Genomic DNA, 22,475 nt, shown 5'->3' with positions numbered 1-22,475 from the left:
ATTAGCAGTAAGACCATCTATATGCTAATGTACTCTTAAAAATTGTCAAAATAAACTTTTTACAGATATCTGTAAGGGTTTGAAATGTACAGTCTTTCTCTTAAAAAATGGAACAAGCTCTTTGACATGTTCCGCCCCAACTGCCTGTATATAGGAAATATGTCAAAACACAAAAAGAGAATTGTGTTAAGACACAATTAAGTCTTTTATCCTTACTTCATGGGTTCACTGAAATGATATTAATCAAGAAAACTTTGAAGAACAAAGCTTTGATATTTAAACATCCATTTTATGCCCACTCTCTTTAATAAAATGTTTTCATGTTTAATTATTTAATTCATGATTATTATGGATGGCTTTGGGTACTATCCTTTATGTCTTTGAAATAACAAAACAACAACATTGGAACATTTCTGTTAAATTGCTTTGATCAACCTGGTCTCATGTGTTCATCATTTTACCAAACTGATATTTTTCCAAAATGATTTTTACTTGCCTTGTACATATAGTAGCAGTTTCCTGGTGACATAAACACTAGAGGTGCTACAACAATGACTTTTATTCCCTTTCACACAAATCACAAGTAATACGGCAGATTATAAATTCATTAACACTTACTTTTAGCTCTGTTCTTCACACAATGCTATCTTATGAGATCAAGGGCCCTATTTTAAAAAGCGCTTTGCGATGCGTCATACATGCAAAGTCAGTTGGCATGGCCATGAAGTTTTAGTATTTTTGCGCAAACATGCGCTTAATCTAAGGGGAAGTGGGTTGGGGAAATCGCGTGAGCAATCGCCAATGGGCCGGTTCAAGCACAAATTAGCACAAAGGTTTTTCTCTGGTTATTGTACTGCCAGTAGGGCTGGGCGATATGGCCAAAATTGTTATCACGATAATCTTTTTCATATTGTTCGATATCTATATTTATTACTATATACATTTACACATTGCTCTTTCTTTTTTTTATTTCAAAGTTGACGGAAGAAAAGAAGAATAAATGTATTCTAAACAGTCAAAGTAGTCTCTACAAAAAGCAGTGGGGTCTGCGGGATCTTCTACCAAAATATAAAAATATTTTATAGTTTATCAATTGAAAATGAATGTTAAAAGATCATCTGTTTGTTCTGAAGCATAGTGACAGCAGTCCAGTATTTGTTGCAATATTTTTACATTAAAATTTGTATATTTTCATTAAAGTGAGAGACTAGTCTACCAACTAGTAATTTTAGTCTTTCCTTATACATTCCAGACATCTAATTAAGTTTCACAAAATTAGAGCAGAATTCGATTTGTTTATTATTAAAGGCTCGTAACCTGCTGATTAATAAAGATAAATTTAGAAGCGAAAATGTTTATGGTCTAACCACATTAACTCATGCGGCGCTTCATGTCTACACACATGCAGGGAAAAGAGGCAACGCATGCGGAGCGGGACAGGGCAGAAATTATGCATGTTTGGTGCTAGAGAACAATATTCAAGATTACAGCGTAGAAAGATCAGAGCTGTTGTCCACATCACTGTTGTTCTGTCGCACTCTTCACTAGAGACGATGAGAGGGCGCAACCATTGCCATGAAGTCTTGCGGTGTGGATGGAATCAATCCGACGCAGCCTAATACTATATCCTTGCTGTGAACTCTCCTGTTATGTCTGCCATTGATTCAGTGCTATGATGCTTAATAGTACAGTGGAAGTATGAGTTTTCTACAGCCTCCGAACCACAATGTACGTGTTCTCTATCTATGTATATTATATCTGCAGTCTTGACAGTGTTACGGGATGCTTGATGCTTTCCTTCTCTCCCATTTTTCATTGTTTTGTGATGTATATTTGTTATATGTTTCTCTGTTTTATGTCATTTCTGAAAGGCGCTATACAAAATAAACCTATTATTATTAGTATTAGTATTATTATTTATCTACTGACACACAAATCATGGTTTTAAAAGTGATTAAAAGCTCTTTAATATCACCTGCTAGTGGAATACCCAAACTGCAAATGTGGGAACTGATTTTACACCTTGCAATGAGATTAGACATGTCTCAGATGTCTTAGCGTAAGGACCTATTTCTCAGGAAAATAGCTAATTTCCCTTTCCACCACTTAATTAAAATACAGTTCACGCACAATTTGTATGCATACACCCTCAGATAATGCAAACACTCCTAACAATGCCAATTTGCGCTTTGGGCTGGCACGAAAATTACACTTAGAAATAGCGCTCTCACGAAAATTCACGGTCATTGCCCGTTGCACCTAGCAAGGTCATGAAAGTAGAGCCCCAAAACTCTTTAGCAATTGTGCATGATTCGGGCTGGTCAAAATGGCTTAAAAATTATATCTCTATATTTTTCAGCCTATTGACGATATTCGATATACATCAATAATTATGTATTTGCTCTAAAATGGCTCAAAGTGATTTTTTTTTTTTTTAATCAGAGGAACCATCGTTTTATGCAAACAGCCATTGTAGCATGCTAGATTCAGTATTTTAAAGGCATTAAATAAAAATCTATTAAAAATTAAAAAGGCATGTTTCCCTACAGTTTTGTACTAAATGAACACAAGGGAGAATGAGATCTAATCATTTTCATTGATATGCACTTTTATATTTTATATACAATGATACATATAATATATTTTATATATTATATATTTTACTTACATTTTTTTTGTAAATGATTAAAGTTTGCAAAAACTACTCCACTGAAAATCCTGTTGAATGTTGCATGATACTAAATTATTACTTTGGGACCCAATGTTTTATTTTTATAATACTGAATTAACATTATTATTTTGAGGATTAGATTAGATTTTAAAAGTAATATATTTCTTTCCTATTTACTACACCTGGAGCTTTTATTTTGGCACTTCACATTGAGCTTTTATTTTGAGACCGAAAGTGCGTTGTGTAGTTTACAATGCACCATATCTAGGGAAGCACTGTTGTCCACTCCTTGTCTGTTATAATGTGCCACCTTAAGAGAATTGTATAATAATTTGTAACGGTTTCTAAACTTTGGAATTGCCCCAATGTTTGAACTTGCAGTACTTTATTTCTTTCACAATGCATGTGACCTGCGTGTGCACAAAACAGCCTGTTACCCATTCTAAAGTGCCCTCAGACCATGTTTATTTGTCTTATTGTGCAGCCCATTGCAATTTTATAATCACATATGACCATATTGCCATTTTGGTTTTATTTTGATTATTTTTTAAATCAGTCTACTGATGCATTTTTTATGAAACTTAATGGCCAAATAAAAAGCACATTAAAATCAACGCTGAGAACTCAATGATGAAAAGAAACCTATCCTTTCATAAAATACCAACAGGAATCTTCTCCCTAATTCCACAGGTAATCATTTCTCAGCTATTTTATAACCAAGGCTATTTTACGGGATTATAATGTAAAGATTCTCAGAGTATCCAGTGACTAGTGACTGTAAGTTATACATTATACATTGTGCTACATGTTCTTCCATAACTTAAGTCTTGTGATCATCTTTGACCTCTGTTTATTTTCTGTGAGAAGTATATAGCAGTTCCTCTGTCACATGTTTTAATTAGAGAGTTCTTTGTTGAATGAATGTCGTATTCATATTGAAAGACATTCTACTGATTAACTCATTTGAGGATGAAGCACCAAGGGGAGAAGATTCAGAAGAGTAAAGCATTTTTAAAACTAGACTTCCATTCTTTTGAAGATGAGTTTAAACTCTTTGATTATATGACCCACTTTCTCACTATATAACTAACGTTAAGATTATTACGTTATCTCTGTACAGATTCACATTATTATCTGCAATTTACTTCCTGCTGCTTGTTTGAGTTCAGATGGTTAATACCATTGTATTTAATCTTTATGTCACTCAGCATTAAAATTGTCATTTTAAATTAGGGGTGCACCGCTCCGATACCTGGATCTGTATCGGCTCTGATACTGAAGCTTTTAGACTGGATCGGGTATCGGTCCAACGAGCCCCATCCAAACCCCATACTGTGTGTTAGTCATGTTCGTTACTGTCAAGCTCAAAAAATGACATAAAACACCATAAAAGCAGTTCATATGACTCATGCATTTTATTCAAAGCCACTTGAAGATGTGCGATAGCTCTGTGAATCACAAAAGGCTGTGTTTAATAAGAATATATATAGTATGTGCAGCAGAATTGGATCGGAAGAGAAAAAGTGGTATCGGTGCATCCCTATTTTAAATACACCTGACTTTCAAGACTATTTTATATTTAATTGAGGAAGCACCAAGAGACTTGATGAAGTGGCAAGAGACTTGATGTCGACTTCAACCTTCACGACTTGACACTTTTTCCTTAAAGTCATGTTAAAATTATTATGACGCTACCACAATGTCATAATAGTGGTAAATGTATTTTCTTTACTAAATTTTCTTTATTGTCAATTACAGAATCATGGCGGAAGCTAATTTGTAGTTGGGAATCTTGAATGCACAATTTAAGTTGTATAGATTTTGTGCACAAGTGCATGTTTCAATGCGCTACATAAAAAAACAAATCAGACAATGCAAGAAAACCATGTTTACATGAGACATTATTCCCTACTTTTGACGTCAAAATGTAAACAGGCATGCGCACAATACTTGGACAAGAACGCCGGTAAAGGTGTTTGTTTACTTGAATACGAAATTTGGGGTATGAGCAAATCTATGCTATATCATTGCTCACATGTGACATGTTAAGCCAATCAGCTCACATGATGTAAGCTGATTGGTCCTTTGACATGTAATCAGTTTATGCTCAAAACCGTTTCTGACGTTACTGCGATAAAGGAAAACAGTTTAAGGTGTTTACACGACCTTACACATTGCAGGCCTTGAAAGCATAATCGAAATTTACGTCCACACACACTGTGCGCAGGATGTACGAAAAGTATTCTTTGGCATTTAAAAGTATACTTTGGCATTTCAAATTGTGTAACTTTCCAGGATGACATTGGCAGGCTAGCCTGATCTCACAGTGAAATCGGAAAGAGTAGACCGACTTTCTTTAATCAAAATTGGTTTACGTTTACTGAAATTTCTAAACACTGCCCCCAGTGGCCAAAGCGGTAAGTGTTGTAGGGCATATGGGCACGTGTGAGCTCCATTAAGTCCAGGAGAGGTCACCAAAAGCTAGTAGTGAAGCAAGTTGTTTTCAGCTTTAAAGGACGTTATACAATGAAGAGAAAAGCATATATTCTATTCCCCAACACAAACCTTACCTTAACCATTAGTGGAGTAAAAAAGTAATGTTAGAAAGAAAAGTGAAACCTCCGAATCATGCTAGTCATTGATTATTCAAACGTGGTTACTGCCTGACTTTGAACCCTAGTCTCCCATGCAGCTGATGCAACGTGCTGCCAATCACACCAGGTGGAAAGTTAAACACATTAAAAGAATGCTGCATGTCAGCGCGACGCATACAGTCGCTGATCCTAGTGTACCGAAACTATCGGAATCATCATGCCAACTTCACGTGTGATCATGTTGGGCAGGCAGCATTTAAAACAGAAGTCCTTTTGCTTTATTAAAGAATTATGTGGGTTTAAAGTTCACGTCTCGTTTGCTTTATGATGTGATATCAATGATCAACGACAGCCTTAGCGTTAAAACAGCCATGTATTGAATACTCAGCATTTAATAAGAACAATTTTTTATTTGTTTTTGCAGTCACTGATGTGTGAAGAGTTGTCTTCAGTTATTCATTTACACAGATGCTGCCATGATCAGCAGTGATTGAACATCATTCACTGTGTAGCAGAATGCAATTTAAATCCTCCAGCTGGTCTTCATTGTATGGTAGTCCCTAAAAAAGTTTCTGTTCTGAGTCAATTTGAACAATGATTTAATAACTGAAGGATTTGTTTTTGAAGAGATTTAATAGACATCCAAAGAATACATAAATGCATAATGTAATTTCATTATTCAGAGCTTTATATTATGCCAGGTTTTTTAAAAGAGGGCCTAATTTTAAGAGCACTAGCGCTAAGCGATACATCATACATGCAAAGTCAATGGGCATGGCCATGAAGTTTTGGTATGTTTGTGCAAGAATGGTGAAATTGCAGGCAAAACGCTAATAGGCTGGGTCAAGAGCAATTTCATTCTGAGGTTCTTCTTCAGCACTGTGTATTATAAAGTTTATTTCCTGTCAAGCACCAGTGATATAAACAGTTTATTTCCTGTCAAGCACCAGTGATATAAACAAAGACATTCATAAGATGTTGGTAGTGTAAATGGACTGTATGCAATGATTTAGAAGAATAGAAATATAGAATTATGTTCTTTTGTGCATTAAGTGCATTTCTGTTGAATGGCACGCACATTTCTTTGACAGTGACACACCTCTTTTAATACATATGGAAAATGTGGTTCTCGTCAGGATTTAGATTTATGCTTTGTTAAATTATAGAGAATGTAAGTATTATTAATCCCTTTCATCTGCAAAATCATGGCGAGTATTAACAGTGATTGTATCGGCAAGTACTTCACTTCTACTGGTTTGGTTTGGAAAAATGTAAATCATTTATTGAAAGAGGAAAAATGTGGTCATACAAATCATACCAAATCCAAACATTATACTCACTCAGCCCCTTTTGCAGTGACTTAAAATCAGTACAACAACAGGTGGAAAAATACTAATACAAATTAAATCCTAAATACAATTGTAAATTTAAACATAATGATAATAATAATTGAAAATAAACCATGACCTAAAGATAGTTTAACGCAAATATCATAAATATTTGTTTCATAAAACTATGCAGTGATCAACAGCGATCATCATGGACGTATTTTGATGTTCCACTATATTTTCAGAGTTTGGAAATGATCTTCATTACCTGCTGGTGGAATCTCTAAACTGCAAAATAAAAGCAGGAACTTTGTTTAGACTTAGGCTGCAAACATACCTGCTTTTCAAATGTCTTCGTTCGATTACCTATTTCTCAAGAAAATAGAAAATTGCGCTTTGTGACACTTAATTTACATACAGTACATTTACATTTACATTTACATTTATTCATTTGGCAGACGCTTTTATCCAAAGTGACTTACAAAAGAGGAAAAACATAAGCGAATCATCTTAAGGAGACAGTGGTATGAAAAGTGCCATACTACAAAGTTTTTTTTTTTTTGTGACTGGTTAAATGCGGATGGAAAAGATGTGTTTTAAGTAATTTTTTTAAGACAGAGATTGAGTCAGCTTCGCGGATGGAGTTGGGAAGGTCATTCCACCAACGTGGTATAATGAAACTGAAAGTCCGGGAAAGTGTTTTGGTGCCTCTTTGTGTTGGTACATCAAGGCGACTTTCCTTAGCCAACCACAGGCATCAGGTGGGCGTGTAGCTCTGCAGAAATGACAGTACACACACATAAAGCACAAATACTCCCACCCATGCCCACTTGCGCTTTGCGCTGGCATGAAAATTGTGCTTAGAAAAAGCACTCTTGCAAAAAATGCGCTGCGCTTTGTGCACTCACGAAAAAAATTGCCCCATGTCTTGCAATCATACCAACTCAGTGATGGAAACAAACAAACACTATCACCATCACTTGGGTGACCTTTATCTTGTGCCTTGTCTCCAGATGACTGTGTCTAAATATGGAGCACAGTTCCGGGGGAACTCCCAGCATGATGCTCTGGAATTCCTGCTTTGGCTGTTGGACCACCTGAATGAGGACGTCAACTTGTCCTCCACCTTCCCCAGTGGGAATAACAAAAGCAAATCCAGTGGAAAGGTAAGAGTGTGTCTGAGAACTGGTGTAATACCTGCCCAACACTTGAGAAAGTATGAGAATATAACCAAACAAAAGCTATGGAAAGGATAAAATATACAGTAGCCCCAAAACTTTAGACTCTTAAACCACACATTAAAAATGTACAAATGTAATTTTTGTATCTAATGCGAATTTATTGTACGAGGATGTCCAAATACATTTTGGGGCCACTATAATTTAATATAACTCATGTGATTGTGATTCTTTCATTTGGAATGTTTCATGTTTTATTACTATGGTGCATTCCACAAATCATCAGCTGAAATATCTGCAATATGAATACTCATAATAATTGCTATGGGTAAATATTTGCATTCTGTTTGTATGAGCTATTAATGGCTTTCTAACCCCACATTTGACCAAACAGCCATTTCCCTAAATTTTACATTTCTTTTCAAGGTCAGAGTCTTGTCTACATGCCCCAACCACCCGCACACAAACACATCTGTTAATGAAATATGGAGAGTCATGCCAAGTGGCACATTGTGCACGGCCTCTAATGCTGTAGTGGTCTTGTATGTAACCTTGGAATTACCAAGACAAATTGCTTTTTACAGTGTCTGTGACCTACACAGGGCAAGACTCTCAGGGAGAGAGTCAAAAAAAGAATTAACATGAAAAGCCATAACGTTTTGCTGGTCTGCAAGTGTATAAAGGTTAAATTGACCTCACATTGAGCCACATCACCATGGCAGCAAAAGACAGCAGGGCTCTCCACAATTATTGTCATGTGATAGAGATGAGCAAAACAAGATATGCAAAGATGTACTTGTCGTTTATCACTTTGATTTTAAACTGCATGTAACTGTTTGCAATGACTTCTAAAATCAATATTTTTCTCAAAAACATATTATCTACACAGGGCAAGAAGATTTTCAAACAATAATATACCCATTCTCCACAGTATCTCCGCTGTTTTTGATTACATTCAGCCCTAATAATGGAGACCGCTTTCTGGCATGGAACAATCTACTGCCTCTCTAATTTACCTTTCATCAGACAAATTTCAACAAGGATGCTAGTATATTTTGCCCAATATTTTGCTAGCTGTAGAGGCAGAACATTTTCCGGAAATCAGAGTCAGCCAATTATAAAGGTTTGGTATATCCTGGGGTTACCAAACCACTCCAAAAGCCTTTGCTTAAAATAATGCCAATGACTTAATTTGAATACACATTATGCAGCTGATTGTTTCTGAAGAACATTTATGTACAGATTTCTGTGCTTTAATACCATACTTAAAAAGTGTCACATCTGATTACTGAATTTGCCTCTGCCAAAGTCAGAGGGATGACAATAATTGTGACCTGATTATAAAGGAATGCACCAGGTTCAATTCAAGTTAAGACAGGATTTGTTTTGTAATGTTACTTACCATAAAAAATTATTTTACTTGTCCTTCGTCTATAAAAAAGGGGATTTACAGTGGATGTGAATGGGGCCAGTGCATAAATATTAATGTTTCAAACATATGTTTATGTTTCAAAAGTATAGCCACTAGACATTACTTCAGTCATGTCAACTCTCAAAAAGATTTAGCATGTTAGTGTTGGTTAACATATTGATGGGATATTGGGCTTGGTGGACTAGATCTGCGTTGCTGCTGAACTTGCGACTGCTACTACATACACAGACATACCGAGCTAAGCATGTGGACATCCTGCTGCTACTGCACAACTAGAAAAAATGCAAGACATGCTGTATTGAGCAGGTAGGACATCCTGCTGCATGAACAGACATACATACAATCCCCATGTAGCACATCTAGACATGTGGAGGTGGGTTTCAAAGAATCAAAAAATCGTAGTGCACTGCAGAGAAGCCGGATGCAAAACTGAGCTATTTAAATGTTGGGCAAAAAAAAAGACACAAGTTGATTGGCTACCCGATTACATGTCAAAGGATCAATTAGCTTACATCATGTGAGCTGATTGGCTTAACATGCCACATGTGAGCATGCCGATAGACTGACATGACAATTTTCAGAATATTCGACTGAAGGGTGCAAGCTATACTCGACCCTTGTAGTGAAGATTCTGTAACTTGGCCAGATTACGTAGCTTTCATTCCCTCATTTCAGGGAACCATGGTTACAGTCGTAAGCTTATAATTCCCTATCAATTCAGTCATGAACGCTGCATCATAGCTGAGACTATGGGGAATGTATACCATCACGCTGTGCTATCGATTCACACTTGTAACGATGCCTAGGTAGCAAAAAACACCAACAAGGTCTCCTCTTTGCATCGCAATAAGAAGGGGGTAATGGAATGATGAATGGATGGATATACATGGCAATGACACAAACAAGATCGGGTAGTGCAGTCATCGCAATTAAATCACTATCATGTGTGAATTAAATCACTACCATGTGTGAATAAGTATAAATAAAGGACTAACCAAATGGGTAGTGAAAACGTATATAAAGTGACTGCTAACTGCGGTTTATGGGATGACCATGTGTAAACAAGCTGGTAGTAAGCAGCAGAATACAGAGTTTAACTCTCCATCACAGAAAGCACCTGGGAAGAGAGAGAGGAAACATCCAGGTTGTAAAAATCATGCCCAACCTGCAGCTAGGCAGATGTCTTCAAGGGAATCACCATGAGACAATGCCCATGAAGATGCCAGGCTTCTAGTGGAGTGAGTTTTTACTGCCCTACACCGTATGCCTTTCAAGTCATATGCAATGACATCCACTATCTAATGTGAAAACCTTTGATTGGAGACAGCCAAACCTTTAAACCGACCTGCGACAAACAAAGAGCTGATCCAAAAGCCGCATTTGCCTCATGTGATCGATATGTATGCACACAGTGCTCTTACAGGACACAGTGTGTGTAGCCTCTCCACTTCAGCCGAAGCGAACAGAGGAGAGGGAGAAAGCCTGAAGGATAATAACCTGCGCCCTGAAGGGAGTGGTCAAAACTTTCGGCACATAGCCTTTCCTGGGTTTAAGAATGGCTAACATCATGAACATAATGCCAATATTACTTATGTATAGTGCAAGTCATGGTTTAAAATGATTAAACTAAGAAAGTGTTAAGGGACAGTGTTTAAACAAATATTTTGTATGAACTGTAAGATTAATGACTAATGTCTTTGAAGTCCATCCTGTATTAACTGCAAAAGTTACATGCAATTGTCCTTTGTTAGTTGGCTGATGGCAATTAATTGATAGTCTATGTATTCTATTTCAAGAGTTTAGTCCATCATTAGACCGAGGCGATACAGGCAGAGATCAGGTAGGTGCATCGCAGTTCAACCGGCTGGTAATTTCGGTGAGGTCTATCCTAAATCCAAGGTTCAGGCAATGGCATATGAAGTATCTCATGTCTTATTGTTGGCATTGGCATCAGTTCATCCTCTGAAGTCCATCTTAATAGCCTGAAGTGATGTTTTGCTGGCACCGGCTGCTATTTGTCATCATCACTCAGCGACACGTAGCAGTGGAGTCCAAAACGAAGTAGGATGAAGCTGGATCCAGCCGGTTCTGGTGACCTCAGGATAGGAGTCCTGAGGTTGAGACAGGGAAACAAATAGAATAATATTAGCATAGATGCCGACATTCAATTTATTGCAGAGTTATAGATCATGATCAATGTTTCTGGTTCTGGCAGACCCAACTAAAGCAGCCTAATTGTGGGTTGGAGGATAAATTAGGTGTATGCCTGGCTAAATAGATGAGTCTTTAGTCTAGACTTAAACTGAGGGAGTGTGTCTGCATCTCGAACAGTGTTTGGGAGACTATTCCTTGATTAGGAGCCAAATATGAAAAAGATCTACCTTCTTTTGTGGATTTTGATATTCTAGGAACTATTAACAGGCCAGAATTTTTCGATCGTAATGAACGTGATGGAATATAGCGTGGTAGAAGGTCACTTAAGTACTGCAGACAGATTGGTATCAAATATAACACCTAAGTTCTTCGCTGTTGAAGACGATGTATCGACATTCATCGAGAATCAAATAATATTTTAGCAACTTGTTTTTAGATGTTTTTGGTACAATAATGAGTACCTCTGTTTTGTCGGAATTGAGCTGAAGGACATTTCTGGCCATCTAATCGTTGGTTTCATTGATACACTCTGCTAATTTAGAGAATTATGAAATCTCATCAGGTTTTGAAGAAATATAAAGTTGGGTATCGTATTCCCCGTCCTTGTGCGCCTCCTTCGTGTGGTTCCTCTGAAGCTGCAGAAGGAGTATAGCGGGAGGAGAGGGGACGCACAGTGAACGCAGAAACAGCCTCGCTGCACATAAAACAGCGATTGTACCCGCCAGAAGGTTTTCATTTGCTTGTGAAAACATTAGCGTTAAGCACAGAAACATCATACTGTACACTGATGTTCTTGGTTTGTTTAACTAATTAATACATTGCTAATGTCGTGAATTCGAACCACTGCTTAAATATGAACTAAGATTTGTGCAAGACTGTGATTTTCAGTTTAAGTGATACAAATAATTTAATGAACAGCAATGCATTGCTACGGCATTATGCCAGTAATTGATTATTATTGTGTGTGTGTTTGTGCTGTTATCTTGGGGCTGGTTCAGTTCCTCCAGCTATGCCTGTGGCTACTGCACGGCATATTATCTCTGAGCATTACTTTCATCTTCTCTCTGTTGTTGCCCTTTTGACTGAATTTGATCCATTATTAAAAGCCTGTATATTTTTCTTTTAATTTAATTCCCATTTAAAGGCTTGTAGTATCTCTGTATAAAAACGAGATACTAGTAATCACAAAAGCCATTGCAAGGTTGGTAAAATTTGATTTGGGATTTTTTTGAGTTGGTGTTTAGGATGGGATACATTCTATGTATAAAGTTGATGGAGAACTCTTGTTTTGTGTGGGAAGCATCACCCTTTCAAAAAAAGCATTGTGGAGGTATGGTACAAAAGTGTTGTACTTTTATACCATGATACAAAGTTTTTGGTTCAAAGTATACATTGGTAGTGCCATTACAACATGAGTAGTAATATAGTTGTGTATATATATATATATATGTATATGTGCCCGGAGGGGGCATCAAAAAGCCGCAAACCTCAATTTTATGTGCTGTACACAAAAACAAGAGCAGCAGAAAATGAGTCAATCAAGTGAGTACTGTATCGAGATGCTTGACTTATAGAGAACAAGCTTAAAGATGGTGGGCTTTGATTCAGAAAAACTGAATTCAGCATGTTGCTTAGAGAACATACAATGCGTTCCTAATAAGCTATTCATACTGCATTAGTGGTCGACAGATAAGGGGTTTTCAGTGGTCTATTCTTAAACCAGTAAAATGAATGTTAAAAAACATTTATTCAAATACTTGTATTTATTATGTTAGTGTTTATTAGAAAGTCTTTGGTGTGTTGGAGCTTTAGAAATGGTTAAAATTATATTTATTATAAATGGTTATACATTAACAGTAATATTAATAGTAGGCTAATATAAATTATATCAAAATGTGTTATAGGATTATTTATTTTGCACTGTTATTTTTTAGTTGCCGTTTTTGTAAAACATAATTAACAATTAAGACAAAGAAGTTTCAAGGATATTTAAATTTGATCAATGCTAAAGGTTAGTCTCAGTCTCACAGCATGGATTACCCACAGACCATTCACAGCAAGCATGATGCATGTTGCAACAAAAATGGCAAAAGCTGGCAGAAAATCCATTCTGACTGGCTGGCTGCTGTAGGCAACTCTTATAAGACATTGTTGCACAGGATTTTATCTGTTTATCAGATAAGTTATCAGGCTGCTACATTGAGCAAAACATTTTTTTTATTTTTTATTTATTTATTTGCTATTTCATCTTTTAATAAAATAAAAGAGAACTGCTTGAAGCAGATTATGTGATTAAGTGATTATTTGAATAAGTTACCACTTTGTTGCATGTCATAACACACTAAATAATAAAAATAATAATAATAAAAAAATCATCCTAAATTTTGCCTAGGGCCTCTATGGCAATGTCCACTGCACGTTATGGTTCAACTCGCCTCAACTCTGCTCGCTTTACTTTTCTGAGCTTGCATTTCCATTGCAGTTTAGTGCCACCTCAACGTGGGTGGGATTATATACTGATCGTCATAGTTGCGCCGCCTCTACTGCCGTGACATCATCTTAAACATGACACAAACTGAGCAAAACAATAACACGACAGCTAGCTGTTAGCTACTAGCTCATTGTGCTGCATAAAGCAGTTGTTGCATGGTGATTTTACATAAGTGTAACAGCTAAATTGGCCTGGTTGCAAGCTTCCAGTAGCTGGTCAACTAAATAAAGTGAAGCTTTCAAGCAGAATATAGAGTTAACATACTATCCTCCATTGTGGACTCCAGCCGGGCACTCTCCCTCCTATTGCTCACCGATCTAAGTAGCGTCCATTTGGTCGAACCTCTTCCAATTTTCCTTGATGGTTCTGTAGTCACTTAAAAAATTGTTTGTACTTTTCCCTACAATGTTGGTAGATCCGTTGGTAGCCATGAACATTTTCGTTTCGCTCATCAATAACGAGTGGACCATCTGCACCTCGTTTATTGGCCACGGCGTGGTTTTGCGCACAGGCGTTTCTTTTTTCACAATTCGAAAATTGCATGAACAAATGATACTGCTATCGCTGTTTATAACTTTAAAACTAGCGTGTTGATGTCGCGTGATGACGCTGGTGACCAATCAGTTATCTGCAGGATTTTGACATCACATTTAATATCGGCTCGGCTCGTTGGAACCTCGACCGAGGTGGTACTAAAAAAGTATCAGGTACCAGGTACTATCCACTGTGGAAAACCCCCAAAAAGCAAGTTGAGTTGAACTGTACCCTGCAGTGGAAAAGTCCCTTTAATGCCTAGAACTGGCCCTGACCACACATCCCTCCATACAAGAAGTCACAGACTGTAAAGTCACAGACTGAGTCCAAAGGAGTATTTCAGACTTACTCTAGAAGTCATGCTCAATATGTTTTAAAAGAGGCAAACAAGTGTAACCCATCCTGCTCATCCCACTCCGAACGGGACTCGAACTAGCATCTCCGGCACGCTAACGAGGAAGCTAAAGGCTACAGCCCCTAGTGTCAGTCGCTAGTGCGCCTCTTGAGGCAAGGGGAATGAGGTTTACATACTGCACAGCACCTACCGGCTGGCTCCCGTTACACAAGCATTTGAATCAGTTTGTTTCTCTGGTTCTCTTTACAATTGATGCTTATAAGTCCTGTGAGATCTTGTGGGGAGAAAAAAGGCAGCTATTTGCACCATGGTGAAAATAATGGTATACACTTTTTACACCACAGTCCAAATAGTGGCAGATATTATTTGTACCCCTACTCTGGTGCAAATAATGGTACATACTATTTGCACCCCAATTTAAAAACTAACATACAGGATCAGGGCATCTCTGCAGAATGTTTATTGTGTTTACTTAGAGTCCCACAGAAACCTTACACCAACCCCTAAACCTAAACATAACCTAAGAAAATAAACCATAGCATTTGTTGTTAAAGCATAGTAACCACAAAATTAACCATGGTTACTACAGTCATGGTTACTAGTCCGATAGCACATGTCTATTTGATGTATGTGTTTATATCTGGAGGACATAATTTTCTTAAATGGTTTGCGTATCTGCAATAACGTCTGTAAAAATTTTCCCCTTTCTGGATGTCAAAAGGACATTCAGCAGATGTCTTTTTGACGTTTATGATTTCGAATAATTGTTAAGATGGACAGCGTTGACTGGGAAATTATTCGCACCACATTCTGACATCCTTATTGACATGTAAAATTTAAATGTTACCGCATATACCCGAGCAACTTGTTGCATTAATGTTGAAAGTATTTTGAAAGAGGTCACACTGCAGGACTGCAACCCAAAATTTCAGAAAACTATCAGTACTTCATCAGAGGCTAAGATTCATTGCAAAAGCAATGAATTGGCTGCCGGTGAGCATGTCTGATGATTTTGCCCTGTGACGAAGGAAATATTTAATGATTTCTGAAATGTATCTCGGATGGTAAAATAGAAGTAAAATTTGTGTGTGTGCACCAGGCTTTACCCTCTTTCTCTCACACACACCCACACAGTGACCCCGAGGCCACTGATTTTTGGCATTCTCTGTGCTGTGTTTACTGGGTATCACTCTGGAAACAGAGCTGGTGTGAAGCCATCTCTCAACATAATGAAAGGAAGCTTTTGTGAAAAAGCAGATGAAAGAGGAGCTTGTTCCGCGCATATGGACTGAAGGAGAGCGAGAGCAAGAGAGGTGGGAAACTCCACTGCTGTGAAGTATGGGTTTATATTCATTTAATGTGATCATTAAATTACATTACAGATTACTGTAATTCATCTCATTATTCTATCTGGCTGTCTGCCATAATGAGTGACACTGGAGATAGTACCATCGGTTGAAAAATAGTCATAGTACCCCCCCCCCCCACCATGTGTTACGGCCTAAGAGGTATTCTTACATCTTATATATTACAGATGCGTGTCTTTTTTCCCCCGTGTTGTGGTGCTTGCCTGTGTTTTTTCTCCATCTTGTTCCTGCTCTGTGCCCTTCCACTTTCCTCTCACAGGTACTTGATGGCCATCAGCTGTCACCAACTATTAAGTGCCCACAGTGATTTGTTTGTGGAGTGTTGAAGACAGGATAAAATGCCACAGATTACACTGAGAGGGAAAGAGGCCTCCTCCATTAGGATGGGTCCCGTCTCCTGTCCCCAGACATGTTGAGTTTGTGTTTTCATAGTTGTTTGCATCTGTTAAATTCAGTTGTGTGGTGCTATGCTTGCTGTAAGCTTTTTTTTAAGCTAATTCTATTTTCTCACTAATAGTTTCCTTAGTTAATAAATAGTTATTTATTAAGAACTGTAGGGGGAGGCTGCCCATTTATTTGCCTGGAGGGAGAGCTAGGGAAGTTTTGTTGTTAATTAGTTTTTTAGGTTATTTAAGTAACTTCCTGATAGTTTGAGTACTTTTGTTTGTTGTTTTGGCCTTGCCCTCCCCTGAAGATTATTGTATATATATATATATATATATATATATATATATATATATGTATAGGGATAGGCTCCAGCCCCCATGACCCTGTACACAGGATAAGCGGTTGACGATGGATGGATGGATGGATGGATACATATATATATATATATATATATATATATATATATATATATATATATATATATATATATATATATATATATATATATATATATATGTATGTATATGTAGTTTTGTTAATAAAAAAAAATTCATTTTCTAATTTGATTGTTGTTTGAAGTGCTGGGGGTGGGAGATTGGGACATCCTTTCTCTCTCCAACTTTGGTTCTTTTTCTTTACTATGTTACTCACACCCTTACCCTAGACAGGGAGTGATGTAACGCATGTCAGAAAGGATCGGCAACCTTTCTAGTAAGCTGATTAATTTTATTTCTAATTACGTTTTTCAAACACAGACTTTGATCCAGCGTCCTGGCTGCACTTGTTTTATACTATGGGACTGTGTTCTGTCTCAGACTTTCCATTTAAAACTAGCTCATGCCACCTGCAGATGCTATGCACGTACTGCCATTGTAGTGTACATCAGAAATAGAGTGTACATCAGAAATAGAGATGAGTCAGTGCAGGAAGCTGGTGGAGGTCTTTGACTTGTAGTGTGGGGAAAACCACCTGCTGCTTAACATCCGTAAGACAAAAGAGTTGGCGTTGGATTCCCGGCATATCAGGAAACCTCTGAAACTATTTAAGCAAGCGAGGGAGTGTAAAGATAGTGCAGTCCAACAAGAACCTGGCCTTTGAAAACACACATGCACTGGTCTTTTAGCTTGTGCTTCAGGGGCCAATTGCACCAGCTGTCCGTAAGTTAAAACTTTGCCTAGTTGTTGCGTAAATGGGCACTAAGTCACAATTTACGCACGACAAAATATCTGAGCGTTGCACCATTAAACTTAAGTAGAACGTAACCCTACGTATAAACTAAATATTTACGGAAGCCTCCGACCAGGAGTAATGGATGGAATAAAAAACAGACTTAATACATAATACTTAATGAAATCAATGAGCTCATGTTTTGCTTGACAGGCATCAATCATTTCGACATGCTGTTTGCTGTTGACATTTACACTCATTTACAAGAGAGGAAAAAAAATCTCTTTTAAGCGGCGCATCAGCATGAAACCATTCAAACAGTGCAGTTTTCTCAGTGCATTGCCCGGTGTCAAGTTTCAACACATTCAAAATATATAGGATTTTAAAATGAATAAATGTCTGTTTTTGCAGCCTGTTGTATTAGTATTTATTTATCACCCCTTATTTATTTTAGAGACAGTTCCTATATATTGTTATTTACACAGAGCAAAAATACTATTTTTACTATACTTACATGAACAAACAAGGTTTGAACAACAACCATAACAAGATAAAACTGAAGTTTACGGAGGTTTAACCTTGTTAAGCACAAGCTAAAAGACCAGTGCATGTGTGTTTCCAAAGGCCAGGTTCTTGTTGGACTGCACTATCTTTACACTCTCTCGCTTGCTTCAATAGTTTCAGAGGTTTCCTGATATGCCGGGAATCCAACACCAACTCTTTTGTCTTACGGATGTTAAGCAGCAGGTGGTTTTCCTCACACTACAAGTCAAAAACCTCCACCAGCTTCCTGCACTGACTCATTTCTATTTCTGATGTACACTCTATTTCTGATGTACACTCTAGACAATTCATGTCTAGAGTTTGGTCCAGGTCTTTCAAAAACCACTGTCAAACCCAGGAATGTTCTAACCACACCCTTCAGAGCACAGGTGGTTCACCTTCAAGCCTTTTTCCCTCCTCCATTTAATTTGGATGAGGAACAGTCCTTGCATTTGTTATGCCCTTTGTGAGCACTACACAAATTCAGTGTGTTATGGAGGCTGCACAAAAGGAATGTCCATCTCCAAGCAAAGACTCTAAAGTCTTATGAGTCACAGTGTACAAATTGCCCAATTGGTGTTAAAGTAAACTGAACTAGAAGCGTGGCCTCTTCATGAGCATGGACAAACTGTGTGTCTTTGCAAGACATATGTTTTGCAGCATGATGGTCTTCTCAAAACAGATTTGCTAATTTTTACACCCTAGACCATCCCTGTCCATTAAACTCAGTTCCTGGAGGGCAGGAGGCCATGCAGAGGTTAGCTCCAGACCTGCTCCAAAATGCCTCCTTTATAATCTTCAAGCACTCCTGAAGACCTTGATTAGCTGCTTCAGGTGTGTTTAATTAGGGTTGGAGCTAAACTCTGCTGGACTGTGGCCCTTCAGGAACTGAGTTTGACACCCCTGTCCTAGACGTAACGTCATCTCTGTCTAGAGCGTTTGCTATTTCATTGGCCAAACATTTACTTATGCCCCTCTTTTTAAGAATAAGCTCCCTGTCTTTTTACACAACCACCTGCATTAAGACCGTTGTATTTCCCAAAAGTCACAGGCACTTTCATTACAAATAAACTTCCTTCCCGACTGGGTACGTGAAGGGGTTAATTTATATTATATTACCATAGTTCATATATATATATTCGGAGTGTTCCCCTTCTGGCTCACCATGAGGGTCATTCACTTGCTGCATACTCATGTCGGTCGCCATTCCATGGGACTGCTGCGTCATGTTTCCTCTCTGGGAATGTTATGTTGTATAGTGCGCCCTTGATGGGAATCTGTTCCCCATAGCGTCAGTTTAGTGATGCAATGTCAAGTGTACTGAATCGTAAGGGAACGTCTCGGTTACATATGTAACCTTGGTTCCCTGAAATGAAAGGAACAGGACTGGCAGCATCATGGAGGGTTGAGGGTTTTTTTGAGATGCGAGCAATGCGCTCTTTGTCCCTCAGTCAGACAATTCTGAGTAATGGTGTAGAAAGGTTTCAACTAGGTTGTGTAGAACAACACTCCCCATAGTGTCAGCTTAGTGACGCAGTGTCCCGTTCCCTTCATATCAGGGAACTGAGGTTACATATGTAACCAAGATATTTTCCTTGTCTGAAAATTAATATAGATAGATAAATAGACAAACAGACAGACAGACAGCTAGCCAGCCACCCTGCCTTTCATTTTAGTCAATATCCCCTTCATTCCATTACAGGTGCACCTCACAGAGGTAAATACATTTCCTGAAGTACCCATCATTATTATTCATTTCACACACTGGCAGACATTGACTGGGACAACTGAAAGGAAATAAATGCTGCTCTGCATCCAGTTCTGAAAGCTTGCCAAGAGCTCTTCTCCATGGAGGACTAGCTTTTATTTTCCCCCTCTCTCTCTTTATCTCAGTCTCTCTGTCTCTTTGTGTATTTGCCCACTGGCATCTCCATAGAAACCAGCACAAGGTATGAACCCAGAGCCTCACAGCATTGCTGGATGAGTTGTTGCCCAACAGAACTTTAAAAAAGGCACAATTATTTTGCATTTCCTTACCTCACTCTGTCTATTCTTAGCTATTGTTTTACTTCCTCTTCATACACTAGAGTGTAAGATACATCTTCCTTTGAACTAAAAATATTTTTTTGAAATATTTCATTTGAACATAAACATCTAGGATTGCCTAAACAAATGGCTTCCCTCTTAACTCATTTCAATCTTGAATATGGGCCATATAGACCGAATATGTTCTTGTGCATTACAACCAGAAAGTGTCCAAATATTTTTGTCTCATTTCTTAACAGTAAATATGCCACTTTATTTAATATTGTTCAATATAATTACATTCATGTTTCTAAGTGTACCATAAGTGTCTAAATACATTTTGGGGCCACTGTTATTGTACATTCTTTATAAAAGCTCTTTATTTTGAGATCAGTGCAGAGCATAACAATTATAGAGGAAGTGAGTGAGATCTCATGTAGGCCACAAGTAGAGGTGCATTCGTTCGTCTTTATTTTTCTCCATCTTTTTAAAGGGGGAATATTTTTAGTTTGGAGCCTAGTGTGCTGTCTTTCTTTACGGAGTGATAGTTCCATTATAATTTAATGCTTCATTAATGTACATGTGTGTACCTGTGTTTAAGCTGTGAAAGTGTTGAGATTTTAGCCTTCGTTTTGAACATGATACCTGTTTTTATAATTTAAAACCCAACTTTTGCTTGAAAAATGTTGTGCTCTATATATATATATATATATATATATATATATATAGCACAAAAAAAAAACATTTATTTAAACATTCATATATATATATATATATATATATAAAAAGATTTTTTATAAATGCCATTGGTTTTATATTTACTGTAGTAACTTAATGAAAATACATGATTAAACTATACACTATATACAATCATTGTGTTCTTGTTAGCAATGGTTACCTCTAAAGAAAGACGTGCAGCCATAATCGCTTTGCATCAAAATGGCCTCACATACCATTGCAGGAAATTGCTGCAAAGAATATTGCACCTGAAAGAACCATTTAACGGATTATCAAGAACTTTAAGGAGAGAGGTTCAACTGCAGTGAAGAAGGCTTCAGGACGTCCCAGAGTGTCCAGCAAGCGCCAGGACCATCTCCTCCTGAGGAGTCAGCTATGGAATCGTGTCACCACCAGTGCAGAGCTTGCTCAATATATGCAGCAGGTTGGTGTGAGTGCACCTGCATGCACAGAGAGGCGAAGACTTTTGGACAGTGGCCTGGTGTCGAGAAGGGCAGCAAAGAAGCCACTTCTCTCCAAGAAAAACATCAAGAACAGACTGAAATTCTGCAGGAAGTACAAGGAGAAGACTGGTACAAAGTTATTTTCTTTGAAGCCCCCTTCTGACTGTCTGGGACATCTGTAAAATCGATAGTATGGAGAAGAAAAGATGAACGCTACCATGAGTCCTGTGTCATTCCAACAGTGAAGCAACCTGCGACCATCCATGTGTGGGGTTGCTTTTCATCCAAGGGAGTGGGCTCGCTCACAATTCTGCCCAAAACACTGACATGAATAAAGAATGGTATCAAAACATCTTGCAAGAGCAACTTCTCCCAACGATCCAGGAGCAAATTAGTGATGATCCGTGCATTTTCCAGCATGATGGAGCACCATGTAAAAAGGCAAGAGTGATAATGAAGTTGCTCGAGGGTTATTACATTGACATTTTGGATCCGTGGACAGGCAAATCCCCGGATCTTATTAGCATAGAGATCCTGTGGTCAATCCTCAAAATGCGAGTGGACAAGCAGAAGCCCACAAATTGTGATCAACTCCGAGCACTAATAAGGCAAGAATGGATCGCCATTAGTCAGGATTTGGCCCAGAAGCTGATATCCAGCATGCCAGAGCGAATAGCAGAGGTTATGAAGAACAAGGGTCAACACTGTATTGAACGTTTTTGCCAATAAAAGCCTTTAAAACTCATGAAATGCTTATCATTGTTTTCCAGTACACCATAGAAACATGTGAAAAAATAATCTACAAATACTGAAGCAGCAAACTTTGCAAAACACAACATTTATGTCACTGCCACTACTTTTAGCCACGGCTGTAGATAAAACAGATAATGCCTCTTGCCTGTACGAAAACCTAACTGCTGATTTTGAAAGCTCAGCTAGAAATGATCACATATTCACTCATGTAAAAAAATTATTTCTTGCATTAATGTTTAATGTTGGTGTGCTTTAATTAACAGAAGATCTGTGCAAGCTTGCAGAAATGCATGTCCCATACTGTATATGCTAATA

At 37.8% G+C, this 22,475-nt stretch overlaps 1 protein-coding gene across 1 annotated transcript in view; it reads left to right on the top strand.

The window, feature by feature from the left end:
* Positions 1–22,475, top strand: part of usp43b (ubiquitin specific peptidase 43b) — an 87,855-nt gene that overhangs the window by 6,348 nt on the left and 59,032 nt on the right. The window contains exon 2 of the mRNA XM_052138971.1: positions 7,607–7,759. Within this exon, the coding sequence (XP_051994931.1) occupies positions 7,607–7,759 (153 nt within the window). The remainder of the gene's footprint in view (positions 1–7,606; positions 7,760–22,475) is intronic.

The sequence above is a fragment of the Xyrauchen texanus genome, chromosome 12, assembly GCF_025860055.1.
Source record: "Xyrauchen texanus isolate HMW12.3.18 chromosome 12, RBS_HiC_50CHRs, whole genome shotgun sequence".
In the NCBI taxonomy this organism is placed as follows: Eukaryota; Metazoa; Chordata; class Actinopteri; order Cypriniformes; family Catostomidae; genus Xyrauchen; species Xyrauchen texanus.
The sequence above is the reverse complement of the archived record's forward strand: the minus strand, read 5'-3'. Positions and strand labels throughout refer to the sequence as shown.